This window comes from Vipera ursinii (genome assembly GCF_947247035.1).
Source record: "Vipera ursinii genome assembly, chromosome: 6".
Lineage (NCBI taxonomy): Eukaryota > Metazoa > Chordata > Lepidosauria > Squamata > Viperidae > Vipera > Vipera ursinii.
This window is the reverse complement of record NC_139515.1, coordinates 39,731,035-39,747,203: the sequence shown is the minus strand read 5'-3', so window position 1 is coordinate 39,747,203 and position 16,169 is coordinate 39,731,035. Positions and strand designations below refer to the sequence as shown.

Below are 16,169 nucleotides of genomic sequence, written 5' to 3'. Positions count from 1 at the left end.
CAAATTTACTGGCCTCTGCCTCATGACAATCTTTTTTGACTAGCAACAGTTCTCTAAAGATTGAAGTAGTAGTCTCTCTTAGCAACTGAAGAACGATGGCAGAAAGCAATTGCTCTTCTGTGCATAAAATCTACATCTGTAGCCTGCAAGCAATACAGGCAGCAAAGAAATATATCAGATGAACAGGAGTAGCACATGAAATAATAGTGATCGCTAACAATCAATTTTATATAGGATTTTTATTTGATTTTTTCACTTCTTAACTTGTTCATTGTGGATATGCTCTTTAAGCATATACATGGGGATTTAGATAACATTAGATGCTAAAATAGACCTGTAATAGCAATATTAAGGAAAAATCATAAATATCTGTTTAAATGCAACACAATAATGGCGTGTTCGTTGTTATACAGGTTAATAGTGTAAACTGTAAACATTTGTCATCAAAACTGCTTATTGAAACAAAAAAGATATTTGTTTAATTCAGATCATCTTTGGAATGCGAATAGCACCTTGAGCTAAAAAGTGGTTGTCAAAAGTTGTACAGTTAATATCTGCAAGTAAAAACAAACACACAAAAGCCATTGTTCTAAACATGTAACAAATTTTAAAAATGGTATAACTATTGCATTGGCTAACATAGAAATGGCTATTACATATCTCATTATAACTTAGAACAGTTTACTAAAGGAAGAGCATGTTTACAAACTTGAATATGGAAGTAAAATACGTTCATCTCAATTCTATTGGCCACAAATCAGAGACAGTACACAACACAGTATTTCCATTATATTTTCAATAGTTGGTTCCCTGTCTGGCAAGTGACTTTGAGAATACGGAGTTTTTCAAATAGCAATTACAATATTAATAATGATGATGACTTAATAGATGGATAAAAAAGCCAAATCCAGTTTAAACATCTGGCTGACTTCAGACCAACCATAATAAATAATAGGCATTTTATAGTGATTTTATTATTACAATCTTCCTTTATATGCCAACAGTAGCAGTTCAGCCTTATTTGCATCCAGGTATAGAAATATATGAAGTATACAATCATTTAAATTTGCACATGCCTTTTGGTGGCGCAACATTGGAAGAAAGAAGATTTACCTACAATAGAACAATGGACACTTAAAGTGATGGAGGTGGCTGAAATGGCAAACGTTTCAGCATATTTGAAAGAACAATCACAAGAAAAATATATTTTGGAATGGAAAAGATGGATTGATTATATTCAAAACAAATATGGGACTAAAAATTTCAAATAGTTTATGAATAATTTTTAATGATTATAGATGTGTTATCATAATAATTTTAGTTTTGTTATAAGGGAGTTAAAGAGTGGAAGGTTTGTTAATGTTTTAATAGATATTTAATATATGTTTGCATAAGATTGTTATATATAATACCCTATATTCTGCTTTGGGAAGTCTGGGGGGGAAGAGAAGGGGGGAGGGTTGATGGGGAGGGGAGTTTATTACTAAATTTTGTAAAACTTTTCAATAAAAAAAATTGCACATGCCATTTACATATTGGTAATTGTGAAACACACATATTCAAACCTGAGGCAAATCAAGGCACAACTAGATATCAATGAGTCTGGTTCCATCAAATTGAATAAAATCAGCTGAAATTTAAAAGTAACATTTTTTTTCAAACAAAAGGATGCAATAATTAAGCTAGTTTAATCAATGATACATGGAGTAATCTATGAATCTGAAACTTTGTAAGGCGTTCTCATTTCTTTTTTCTCTACTCAAAAAATAGTTTAGTTTTTTTAGGATCAGTTTCTAGAATTCTATCTGATTCACTAACTGTATTTAAAGATATTTTCTTTTCCTCTTTTCTTTTCCACTATATCAGGCATGTCAAACTCACGACGTCTTGTGATGTTGCACAATGTATCATGACTTTTTCCCCATTGCCGGCAATGGGGAGGGTGCGGTTTTGTTGTGATGCATCCAGCCCGCAGGCCAGCAGTTTGACATGCCTGCACTATATAATTTGTGCATTAATCTAAATCAGAGGTTGGCTCCACCAGATATGATTGAACCCCAATTATAGGCTTTAGCAATTTGGCCAATTATATGGAGCAATGGAAATTTCAGTTTGATAATTTTTGAAGGGCTATAATTTAAATGCCCTGACTTCTAGGCAGATCCCAAATGAATGAATAACCACTATGTTTTGACTACCTATAAAAAAGAGCACAACTGTGTCTCAAGAGATGAAAACTTAGATGACTGACTCACTTGTTTCTCAGCCAGTTGTTAATACAAAAATTATCCAATAAACTCCACACCCTAAACTTAGTGCCATTCCAAAAAAATCATCATGCACTATATAGCTCACTCTTCAATATATACAAAGATTATAATTGAAAATAATTTGACTGAAATAATTGATTTATTCTACTTGTTGATTCAGTTAATTCGGTCAAGTTTAATTCAAACTGTTGATTGCATTCAAGAAAGGAATACCCAATTTTATTTGACATATCAAATTGTTTCAGTGATTCAAAGGTTCAATTTGAAGGGGTGATTTTATCAAAATGCCTTTAAATTGAACTTTCAACTTGAAATTTCAAGCAGCCTTACTGATTTGCAATCAGTCCTGCTCCAATCTTTAAATTTAAGAAATGGGCAAGGATTTTTTGGAGATGGAACATTGCACACAAACGTTAGAGACTTGCCTCTTCTTTCCTAACAGTTGAAAGATGGTTGTGTGTGTCGAAGGGAATGTGTAGTTTCTATGAAGATATTCCCAATTTTACTTTCACTACAAGCTAATTTATCAACAAATAGCTAATCAGCATAGTATCATCTTATAAATCAGAGCTTTGCCATCATTTTCCAGTCTTGTGTAATGCTTGAATTTAGCAGGTGTGATGATCATATGCATTGGAAGAGACATAGGAAACAAATTAGATGAATGGCTGCAGATAATGTTTAGAAAATAATTAGTTTGATTGGGTCTGTAAAACAGACTCTGGAGACAGAATTTTTTTAGCACAAGGGAACTAAAATACTGCTACCACCAAATCATGCACCTGTAATTCTAGCTTTATCTGTTCTTCTTTATCTGCTGGTATTTTATTTTCCAGTCTGATTGAATGAAGGAGGGACAGAGCTTATCTGTGTGCCTAATCTTTTTCCTGTTGCCGAATATCTTTATTTCATATTCTAATTCACTATACTGCCACTTATCTGACATATAGAAATGGTGGTGAAATTAAATTTGCTCTCTATATTTGGCTTCCATTTCCTATATATATCCAGGGAAATAAAAATTCAGCAATAATAAAATGGTTTGTGTTGAAGGTATCACAAGATATTTTCACGTTATCAGGCATCATATTCCTAGACTGGTAGGCCTCAGCAGAAGAAACAGTTAAGATGCAATTTATAACATTTATCACAATATTGATTATACTCACTAACAGCCATTATATTATTGTTCTATCCAAATCAACAACCTGCATGTAGTTTGAGTAGAACAAGTTCAGATCTTCCATCTCAGGGAAAATGGGAGGTTATATTGTGAAGGTTGAAGCAGCATGAAGACTACAATAAATGATGAGGCTTAAGGAGAACTGGTTTAAATGTTTTACCTTTAAATGGTTTTTAGCCTTTTAGATTCCAGACATGGGATAACTTTTTACTATGTGAATTTAGAATCCTCCCAATTCAAGCATTCTCCATTACAATGAACATCCAAGCAACAAAATGGCATTTGTTTCTTAACAGGCTTTGCTTCTGTGGCTATTTAATAATTCAGGTTCATATTTAGTTCAAACATATATAGAAACAAACAAAAACCTATAATATATTTTGTTCAGAAATTATCACTGCAACACACCTTTTTTTTAAAAAAAACCCAGTTACTTATACTCTTGCAGAATTTAAAATATATGTGGTGATATTTCAGCCCACATTGAGATAACTTCAAAGCAATGTTGTAAAATATTGCAATGTTCACTATAATAAATTCCTAATTAAAGTAAGACTGGAAGTAAATGGAAGAAATAATCAAGTATTCTACAGGAAAACATCATTGTTGTCATCTTTTACAAATACATTTTATCCAACACATACACACACACACACTGATGGACACATAACATTTCCAGCAGACATGAATAATGAAAACTATTTGATAATGAAAGGAGGCTTTTCTTTTTTTGTCCTGGCCATAATGGCAAAAGAAACTACAGTTCTGCAATGTATAAATTATCATTAATTAAAAGCCAGGATAAGATGAACTGAATACTCTGGGCCATGAGTTTACATACTATGACTTACAGATAACAACGCATAAGGTTTTCAGTCTCAATTCTTCCATTTATAATATAAATGTGGCTGCAAAATGGAGTAAATAAAAAACTGATTTATTTAAATTGAAGTAAAGACAACCACCCACAGGTAATTACTTTGCTATAGGTGAATGGCTTTCTAACTCAACTCCTATTTTTAAACTGCTTTTTTTACATCAAGCTTAGGAGTTCCAAAATCTAAGTATGTCATAGGATGTAGGATATTATATAGGCAAACCTTTGCCTCAAAGGCTGCATTTGTTCCTGAAGCTCATATTTTGTAGTTCTTGCAACACTTATCTCAACCATTGAAACTCACTAGCAAGATTTTCTACTATTTTGAGATAGTTTAACACATACAACTGTACTCTAAGGTTTGAACACATACAACTTTCCTGCCATTTTTTAAATGTGCCTGCCATGTTTTGATGTATAGCTATACCCTGAGCTTGGTTGTTTTCTTGGAGACATTTCATTATCCAAATTGGGTAACATCATCATGTGCACTGTATGATGTTAGTTAGTTTGGGTAATAAAACATCTGCAAGAAAACAACCAAGTTCAGAGAGCACTAAGGACTTTTTATTTCAATCCTGAGCTACAAATATTCTCTTTTATTGATAGCTTTGCCCACTCCTTTCTCCTCCTGCCTACTTTGCTCCCCTACTTCCCCCTCTCCTCTGAGTGTGTGTGTGTCTTCAAGCCAGTCTTGATTTCTGGTGACTGTCTTGGCAAGTTCCTGCAGTTTTCTTTGCTAGGTTTATCCAAAGTGGTTTGCCATTGCCTGCTTCCTGAGGCTGAGAGTGTGATTAGCCGCAAGTCACCTAGTGGGCTTTGTGCCTAAGGTGGGACTAAGAATGCTTCTAAAAATTCATGACAAAGGGCAATCACAAGAAATGGTGCCATTTTTAGATTTTGTCTCTAGCAATAACACAAAGCTTAACCATTTTAGATTTTGTCTCTAGCAATAACACAAAGCTTAACCAATCTATAATCAAAGCTAAATATACATACATACATATATACACATACATACATACCTATTCTAGAATACCAATTGTTTGGCTAATTAATTTTATTTGCTCCTTTACTAGTAAACTGAACTACCAGTATTTTAAATGCCAAAGGTCTTGAAATGGCAATAGTTCATGGCACACATTTTTAATTTTAATTATAAGCTAAGCAGTAAAATGTTAGAACAGTAAATGATACAAAATACTGTAAGACACTAAGGCAAAGAAGGAAGAGAGTGAGGGAAAAGATGATTGAGATAAATGTGTCACCAAACTTCACTGTTGTTAAAAAAAAACCAAATACCTAGAGGTCTTTCTATCTCTAATCTGCTAACTGTGAGCATTTGTATCTTTCCCCCCCCCACCACTCTTAGGTAATCAACAAATGTATTTTGCTATATTTGTTAAGGCTTTTCTTTCTTTAAGGACTTCATATTTATCCAAACTGGTCACCCATTACATGCATAGATAGAAGCATCACATCACTCACAAGAAGGACAGCATTCTTACCTCTGACCAGAATGTGCTTCCTCACCTCTCCTAAAAAGGCCCAAATAATAATGATGATGATAATGATGATGTTGGAAGGGACCTTGGAGGTCATCTAGTCCAACCTCCTGCTCAGGCAGGAAACCCTAGCCTGGTGTTCCATGCAAAAATGGGCAACTGTGGCCATAGGCAACCACACACCCTCCCCACGTAATGGCCCTGAAAACCTCTTCATAGGAACAGCGTGGAATGATTTAGAACTGTTTTTGTTTTGTGGACGTTTGTGGAGGAAGATGATAAGGGTCAGATGGGGGCCTTATGCTTTCAGAGATTTCTAGGCCAAATAAAAAAGACTGTCTATTTTTAAGTTATCTTCATGCAGACAGAGGTTTTCATATCATTCTGGCTACAGAACTATCTGTTCTAATCACATGGAAATTACATGGAATCTACATGCAAGTTTAATATTTCTTTTTTTAAAGTATGTATCTAAAGGCAATCTAGGTAAACCAACCTGACACAGGGGCCAGGGATGTCACCACTCCTCAGTAATTTCATACATATATATGGGCAACATTGTACATCCTGTATACCATATGCACTTAACAATGGACAACTTGCTTTGTATAAGATGAAAATATATAATTACCATTATGTAAAAATAAGGAAACGTGCATGTGTAAAAGCCTCCGAACACCCTGAGTATGGCCCACAAAAATTTTCAAAAGTTAGAACTGAATTGCACTTTTTTATTGTGAGAGGAAGAAAATACTGCACACATGTGTTCCCATGTGCATTTAATTCTAATTAGGTTGAAATTTAATGTAATCAAATTTAAATTCCTTCTCTCTCTCACACACAGACCTTTTATTACTTCATCCTGGCTGCAGCTGCTGACACATAAATATAGCTCTCATTATTCCTCAAATAGTATGCCCTTCATAGAACCCTTACACAAGCTCTACAGCAGTCTGAGCCCTATTCAGACATACAGATGAATACAAGAAATTTCATCTAATTATCCTGACATATCCTGCTCTTAGCCATTGACATGAGTGAGGAAGCCTGAAAGTGATTCTCTGGCAATTCCTTGAATATAAGTAAGATTCAAGATTCAAGCTATTCTTTTGCTATCAAGAACCTTGAAAAGGAAAGTTGTGGGTGACATAGTATGTTCTACTTCTCCTGAAGTGAATAGAAAAAGAATATCCTTTCAGACTTGCTGCTAAATCCCACAAGATTTGTGGAGGATGGAGTTTGGGTGCTCAGTGTGAACCCCATGCTCCTATAACTACTTACTGTATATTCCTATAACTACTTACTGTATATAGTGACACATCAATAGGTTGAACTAAGGCAACTATGGTGAAGCTATGAATTAGCATCTCATTGAATTCCATGAGACAAAACAAAGTTGTCTGACTTAAATTTTTGAACAGAGATCAAGTTAACGTCTCATTGCAAATGCATCTTTAGTGGAGAGAACTGTCCAAATTAATTGTAGAAGACTTATCTTGTAGAAATTCATTGTATAGTGGATTGTTAATAATTGAGTAGAATGGAAACAAGAATTACACCATGGGGGGGGGGGAATTCTACCTTCCAAATTCATATTACATTAGTGATCTGGGATGATAAAATGAATGCTTCATGAACCCAAATTTATTTCCTGCTTGCTCTGTTTCTAGTCTGGTTAGAAATCTATAATTAAAAGTTTAAAAAGCAGGGTGTGAAGACTGCACTTTCCTTTATTGTGTTTGAATTAAGCAGCTTGCATTGTAGATGTCAACTATTAAGCAGCAGCATATCCTGTGGCTCATTTAAGGATGATTTCTTATGGCTATAGTGTGTGGTTGTGTTTGTGTGTGTGTGCACTGTACACACATGCATATTGACTTCTGCCAGCTGCCTGGACAAGCCCCTGCAGTTTTCTTGGCAAGATTTTAGAAGAGGTTTGGCATTGCCTGGTTCCTAGGGCTGAGAGTGTTTGACCCAAGGTCACCCTGCCAGCTTTAAGCCTAAGGTGGGACAAGAGCGAATCATCTCCCTGTTTCTAATCTTAACCATTACAACAAGCTTGGTCTTTACAGCTACAATTGATACTCTATAAATAGCTGAGTTACAGTACTGCTTTCTGAACAAAGTATAGTCATAGTGTAGCAAGAAGTAAAGTGAACATCAGTGATAGTTGAATGTCTGAGATCTTTTTAGAACTATGTTTCATGAGGAAAAAACAAGATAATCAACAATGGAGTGCATGTGAATTTCACCACTTAATGTGCAAAATTGGTTATCTGGTTTTGTATCACCATTGTAAGATGTGAAAGTCAAGATCAATTTAGACTATGCAGATCTCTGAAAGTGGTTTGCTTTGATGAAGATCTTGAGTGAAGTGCTCCTTGAAAGCAGCTTCATAAGAGTAGGTAGTTAAATGGTTCTATTTCTAATTAGTACAGTGGGATCAATGCTTTTTTTTGTAACTATAGCTCAGCACAATTACAAGAACTGCACAGAGGCCACTGCTTGAGATGCATATTGGCCAGCTGAGAAAGACTGGCTCCATCTCAACTCTTTGTTTGAGGTCCATGGTCCATAATCATGGGATCCACAATCCCCTATTATCTATTAGTGCCTTGTGAACAAGGAAAGAAATTTTAATGGGAGAAGGTCTGCCTGATGACATTCAGATCTGAGGAACTGATCAGATCTATGTACTGACCAACTATTTTTATTTTTCAGATAGGGTATTTGGGGATCTTTATACCAAAATTCAATCTAGCCAGAATCACTGTTCCAGAGTAGAATAGTCTGGAATCGAACGTCACCAATTAGAACAATTATTTATTCTTAAAATAATCACATACTAAGGAAAAGGAAAGAAAAAAATAAAACTTCTACTGCTTTATGATCCATCGATTTTGCTTCTAAAGATGGGAAAAAAATTAAAGATGGTCAGTTGGCAGTCCACAAATCTGATACAGTCTCCCTCCTGATTATTTTTTTTCTGGTCCCTGATATCCCTATGAACATTTCACACTGTGTGGTCTGTAATAGGAAAACATTGAATCCTTGTTGAGAGTAACTTTATTAACAGGGAATAATGTGAGTGTGGCAAAGATTCATCTCCCACATCTTGAAAAGAATAATGATCACCAAGGGCAGAGTATTTAATAAGATAAGGAAGGTTGTTTCAATAAGTATGAATACAAACAGAGAGAAGTGATGATCACAAGGCAATACGTTGTTCAAAAGTTATACCCTGATGCTAACATTTGTGCCAGCATATCTAGCTACAATATACAATGATGAGACAATCCATCATAAGTATTATTTCCAGATCTTAAATGACTAATGTTTTTACAGTGGAAAAAACCCTATTTATTAGCTAAAATGAAAACATTATTGCATTTAGCAATAACACTTACCCTTTTCATATATCTTTAAAAGCCACAAAGTAAAAGTTTGATCAGAGATAACGACCCAGTTGGATCTACCAAAAATGCATTATAAAAACAATAGTGATACATTTTTGTGCACTTTTTACTCAAGTAGCTATTAAGAGTTATTCCATTTTTTCTTTCATATTTGAACTCATCACTTTAAACTGTTTCCTTCTAGTGAACAATAAAAAAGTAACAAATCAAACAACTCCTCTCACACAAAAATTATCTAGTGAAAAGATCAGTAGACATGGGTATTTCTTCAGTACAGTAATTGTTCCCCCCTTTACTATAGTAGCACTTTTTGGGTGAAGCATTGTTGGAGGAAGAATATTTGTTACAGGAAGATCCTACAGTCATGGCACTACACAGCACTATCCCTGTTTGGGATTTATGTTTAAGCAATTCATATCAAATTCTACAGGAGCCCTAGAATACATGACATCAAAATAAAACATCATGCCAAATCCTGCTCCAACAAATGTAGAGCAGAATAAACAATGGATCTTTGAAAGACTCCAACATAAATCTCCCTTCTCATACCACACTATAGATTGTTCCCTTGTTGCAATTATTGTGTACACCTGGACAGGTACAGATTGCTTGAAGACCAGATACAGAAAAGTCTAGCTGTGAATAGCTTGACATTTTAATAGAAGTCAGTTGTTACCAGGGCAATGTGATTGAAGAGGCAAATGTTTTAATGCAGTTCTGGGAAGACTCTTTCTGTATCCTTCCCTCTCTTTAGAAGGGACAGAACAGTGATTTAATTTACTGTGTTTTATAATACATGTGGTTTTGTAAATGCCTATTGCCATTTGGTATTGTAATTGATTATAATTATTACAAAACATCTGGCATGTAGTTTGAACATTATAAATATGTATATTTATGTTAAATATTTGTTTCTCTTTCTGAAGGACTGTCTTGCATTTTGCTGGATCTGTTGAGAACTTCTTCACTTTCTTTGTGGGTCAAAGGCTCCACTTCCTTGGAATCAGCATTCTTTAAGGCGTTCTGCCTTTCATCTTCTAATTTCTTCTCTTTCGCCAAAAGTCTATAATTGATTGCATTTCCAATGAACAGCCAAATGCTTGAAACAACAACAATTACACCACAGACAAAATACATATATTTGTAGTCTTTGGTTATGTCCACAAGCATACCTGAAAGTTTAAAAAGAAAGAAAAGAAAGAAAGTAATCTCAGATAACAGAAGATAAGTTCCCCTTCTTAACAATTGGAAAGAAGTGGTGAACAGTACGTGCAGCAGCAGAAAATGTTTTTGGATGTTTCAAGTATAAAAAATTTTCCTTCAAAAATACATTTCTGTTTTTAATATGCATGTATCCATGTATAGTGAAACACAAGACTGAGAAAAGAGGATCCTTGTGTTACAAGGATGCCATTGTATTTGAAAGTAGTTGCTACAGTACCTAAAAAGGTTCTGAAAATAAGAAGTGTCACAATAAGAACTGTTATAATCTGCACTACTTTCAAGTAAATCTAACTACAGTACTCCATAGAGAATATATGGACAATATCCACACATAGCATATAATATATTAAAATACATATAAGTAATGTTTTTTAAAAATTAGGTTGATTTATCAATAAGTGATCTTTGTCTTGAACTGAAAGGATAGATTTATGTGTGATGGATTAGGAGAAAGAAAGGAAAAAGAAAAAGAAAGAAAGAAAGAAAGAAAAAAGAAAGAAAGAAAGAAAGAAAGAGAAAGAAAGAAAGAAAGAGCGAGGAAGGAAGGAAGGAAGGAAGGAAGGAAGGAAGGAAGGAAGGAAGGAAGGAAGGAAGGAAGGAAAAGTTCCTCTTTAAAAAGATGGTATCAGTTATGCCCAATCCATCTGAACAGATGACTGAGTAAAAAGAAGAAGTGGTAGGAAGAGAAACATATGTTTTTTTCCCTATGGCTTTCCTTTGGATGCCACAGGAACAGAGAGAAGATAATGTGGTGTACAGCATTCTGCCATTCCTGATGAGTATGTCATTAGCTGGCTATTGGGTGGAAAGTTGCCACTGTCATTCAGTTGTGATTTATGGGGACTGAACAGTAAGGTTGCAGTTGGATTCTGCATGTTCAGAACTACTATAAGTTTTCAAATATAATCCAGCATTATGATGGCTCAGTGTTACAGGATCACTAAAGCCAATGTAGTTATAAGATTTCTTTCTTTATTCAACTTCTATCTGCCACAATCAGAATAGAAAAGAAAGTCAAAGCAGAGCTTTATTCTTAGTTAAATTTTATTTCCCCTTCATGGATTACTGCCTTGTCATGGCAAAGGGGCTTGCGTAATTCAATGAAGCTATGAGCTATGCCGTGCAGGGCCACCCAAGACGGAAAGGTCATAGCAGAGAGAGAAAACATGATCCACTGGAGAAGGAAATGGCAACCTACTCCAGTATCTTTGCCATGAAAACCCTATGGACAGTACCAAAAGGCAAAACGATATGACGCTGGAAGATGAGCCCCTCAGGTTAGAAGGTGTCTAATATGCTACTGGGGAAGAGCAGAGGGCTAGTACTAGTAGCGCCAGAAAGAATGAAGCAACTGGGCCAAAGCCGAAAGGACGCTCAGCTGTGGATGTGTCTGGTGGTGAAAGGAAAGTCTGATGCTGTAAAGATTTTTTCTCCATAGGAACCTGGAATGTAAGATCCATGAATCAAGGAAAGCTGGATGTGGTCAAACAAGAGATGACAAGACTGAACATCGACATCTTAAATGGACAGGAATGGGTGAATTTAATTCAGATGACCATCAGGTATACTACTGCAGGCAAGAATCCCTGACAAGAAACGGAGTAGCCTTCATAGTCAATAAAAGAGTAGGAAAAGCAATACTGGGATACAATCCTCAAAATGACAGAAGGATCTCAGTTTGAATCCAAGGTAAACCATTCAATATCACAGTAGTCCAAATCTATGCCCCAACCACTGGTGCTGAAGAGGATGAAATTGATTGGTTCTATGAAACTCTACAGCACCTTATAGAATAACACCAAAAATGATGTCCTTATCATCATGGGGGATTTGAATGCTAAAGTAGGAAGCCAAAAGATAACCGGAATAACAAGCAAGTTCGGCCTTGGAGTACAAAATGAAGCAGTGCACAGGCTGATAGAATTTTGTCAAGAGAATACAATGGTCATAGCAAACACTCTTTTCCAACAACCCAAGAGACGGCTCTACACATGGACATCACCAGATAGTCAACACAGAAATCAGACTGACTATATGCTCTGCAACCAAAGATGGAGAAGCTCTATACAGTCAGTAAAAACAAGACCAGGAGCTGACTGTGGCTCAGACCATGAACTAAAGAGCCTTGGTGGAGCAGTGGGCTAATGCCTCCTTAAGTAACACCAGCTGCCTGCAATTAGTGCAGGTTCGCATCCCACCAGGCTCAAGGTTGACTCAGCCTTCCATCCTTCCGAGGTAGGTAAAATGAGGACCCAGATTGTTGGGGGCAATAAGCTGACTTTGTAATAATGCCGCTTGGGGTGTGTGAAAGCCCTAATAAGCAGGCATATACATAGAATGAAGGCTACTGCTAAGTTTGTAAAGCCGCCCTGAGTCTTCGGAGAAGGGCGGGATATAAATGGAATTAAAAAAAAATAATTCTCATCGCAAAGTTTAGGCTTAAACTGAAGAAAGTAGGGAAAAGCACTAGGCCACTCAGGTATGAATTAAATCATATCCCTGTTGAATATACAGTAGAGGTGACAAATAGATTTAAGGAATTAGATCTGATAGACAGAGTGCCTGAAGAACTATGGACAGAGGTTCGCAACATTGTACAACAGGTAGCAATCAAAACCATCCCAAAGAAAAAGAAATGCAAGAAAGCAAAATGGCTGTCTGAGAAAGCTTTGCAAATAGCTGAGGAAAGGAGGGAAGCAAAAGGCAAGGGAGAAAAACAAAGATACGCCCAATTGAATGCAGAATTCCAGAGAATAGCTAGAAGAGATAATGCCTTCTTAAATGAACAGTGCAAAGAAATAGAAGAAAACAATAGAATAGGGAGGACCCGAGATCTTTTCAAGAAAATTGGAGATATGAAGGGAACGTTTAATGCCAAAATGGGCATGATAAAAGACCAAAATGGGGACCTAACAGAGGCAGAAGAGATTACGAAGAGGTGGCAAAATTACACAGAAGAACTATACAAGAACCAGCTTAACGTTCCTGATAATCACAATGAGGTGGTCACTGACCTTAAGCCAGACATCCTAGAATGTGAAGTGAAGAGGGCCTTAGAAAAGCTGAGCAACAACAAAGCTAGTGACATGCTTCATTGACTATGCTAAAGCCTTTGATTGTGTGGATCATAACAAACTGTGGCAAGTTCTTAAAGAGATGGGCGTACCAGACCATCTTATTTGTCTCTTGAGAAACCTATATGTGGGCTAAGAAGCAACAGTGAGAACTGGACACGGAACCACTGATTGGTTCAAAATTGGAAAAGCAGTCCGGCAAGGCTGTATACTGTCGCCCTGCCTATTTAACTTATATGCAGAGCACATCATGAGAAAGGCAGGGCTAGATGAATCAAAAGTTGGAATTAAGACTTGGGTTGAAACTTAACATTAAGAAAACCAAGATCATGGCATCAGGCCCTCTCAATTCCTGGCAAATAGATGGGGAAGAAATGGAGGTAGTGACAGATTTTATTTTCCTGGGCTCCAAGATCACTGCAGATGGGGACTGTAGCCAAGAAATTAAAAGACCCTTGCTCCTGGGGAGGAAAGCCATGGCAAATCTAGACAGCACACTAAAAAGCAGAGACATCACCCTGCCAACAAAAGTGCATATAGTCAAGGCTATGTTCTTCCCAGTTGCAATATATGGTAGTGAAAGTTGGACCATAAAAAAGGCTGAGTGCCAAAGAATTGAGGCCTTTGAACTATGGTGCTAGAGAATACTCCTGCGAGTCCTTTGGACTGCAAGGCGATCAAACCGGTCAGTCCTAGAGGAGATCAACCCTGACTGCTCTTTAGAAGGCCAGATCCTGAAGCTAAAACTCAAATACTTTGGCCACCTAATGAGAAGGAAGGACTCACTGGAGAAGAGCCTAATGCTGGGAAAGGTTGAGGGTAAGAGAAGAATGGGATGACAGAGAATGAGGTGGCTGGATGGAGTCACTGAAGCAGTAGGCGTGAGCTTAAATGGACTCCAGAAGATGGAAGAGGACAGGAAGGCCTGGAGGAATGTTGTCCATGGGGTCGCGATGGGTCGGATATGACTTTGCAGCTAACAACAACTTTCATTTATTTAGTACAATATTACCTATAGTGATTAGCAGCAGCTCTCCAGATTTACAAGCAAGAACCTTTGCAGCTTTGTCTAGCTACAAAGATTGAAGAAGAGACTTCTCTATACATAGTATGTTCTCCACCACTGAGATATGACAGAAGAAGTTGGGAACTTTTAGTAAAACTTTTGGAGTATTACTGAGAAGTCTGAAAAAGCACATTTACCTGAAATTCAGTAATTCTGGCAGCCCAATGAATTAAATGGGTCTGAAACAGCAGCTTTGACATGTTTGAGGGACTGAGCCTTGTTAAATGTATGCATTGTGGATCAACTCCACTAAGTGGATTGTGTAGTGAAATTCTACTGAAAGGAGACTCTCCCCAACATTGATAATTAATTAGAAGTGATTTTTTAATGCAAACATGTTTAGTCTTTATTTAGGTAAGTATTATCAGGGCTTTTTTTCTCATAGAACGCTCAGAACGGAGTTCCGGCACCTTTTTTGGATGGAACCTTGTAGGATAGGCAAGCCGGGTTGTATGACATGTGTGAGTTCCGGCACCTTTTTGTTTTACAAAAAAAGCACTGGGTATTATATTTTGAAAAGGAAATACAGACAAGGTAAATTAAACTGTTAATTTATGTCCCTTTCATCAGTGATAGAAATGGTATCTTCTAAGTACATGATAGATTGATTCTGCCTATATACAACTGACAGTAATCTTATATATACCATATATGTCATAATGGTAAAATAGCTGAAGAAGATTCCAATGCTTCAGATCAAAATAATGAAGAATAGTAGCACCTAAAAAGGGGCTGTCATAAATCTAATCTGGTGTTTTAAAAAGTAATGGAGATTTGGAGGGCATCCAAAGAGCTCAAATCCATGCTTTGCCCAATGCGTACCTCTGTGCACTCACTGTAAATATATGAATTAAAAGAAATCTTTGCACTCAAGTTTCCAGGCACATTGTTGCACTTGCTTAGATTTATAGACTGCATTGATATAGAAGGATTTTCAGGCATTCACAATATACATGCAAACAGGACAAAAAGACAAACTAGGCTATGTGGAGTGAACTTTAAGGTGCAATCCCACTTCCTTCTTATATAAAGATTTAAGGAATGAACTTTAAAAAAAACAAACCCTATTTTTCACATTAACTCTCTGATGGGCTTGCCATCAATTTTATAGGAATAATGCTAAACAGAGTCCATAGTCTGATAACTCTGTTCTTACCTGTCAGTACTATCTGGTCATTGTTAGAAAAGCTATAGTTTTATTAAATAGCTATTTTTTGTAGCCAACAAGTAACTAGGAATCCTGGGAGCTGGAGAACTGACAAATGTGAAGGCACCTGTCTGGGGAGAGCTGATTAGAATTATTATAGTAGAGTCTTGGGAATTGGATGTGAACTTGTGTAAATAAATAATGAATAGTATATCACGTATACTAAAAGTATTCTTAAAATGTCTTAGCAAAACTCATGCATAACCTAGGAACAAAAAAGAATTCAGAAGTCTTAATTCTAGAAAAATAGAGATGCTACATCTCACCAGGGAGAACGATATTCCTTGAGTTCTTCGCAAGCAAATTAAAAAATAATTCTTGCTAAGAATAGTAATAATAATAATAAC

At 36.2% G+C, this 16,169-nt stretch overlaps 1 protein-coding gene across 2 annotated transcripts in view; it reads right to left on the bottom strand.

The window, feature by feature from the left end:
• Positions 1-248: 248 nt before the first annotated feature.
• The window catches only part of SLC16A7 (solute carrier family 16 member 7), a 151,235-nt gene continuing 135,314 nt past the window's right edge, over positions 249-16,169 (bottom strand). For both annotated transcript variants that reach the window (XM_083366466.1, XM_083366467.1), the window contains one exon: positions 249-10,423. In XM_083366466.1, coding sequence (XP_083222592.1) covers positions 10,152-10,423 — 272 coding nt within the window. In that variant the 3' untranslated portion in view covers positions 249-10,151. The remainder of the gene's footprint in view (positions 10,424-16,169) is intronic.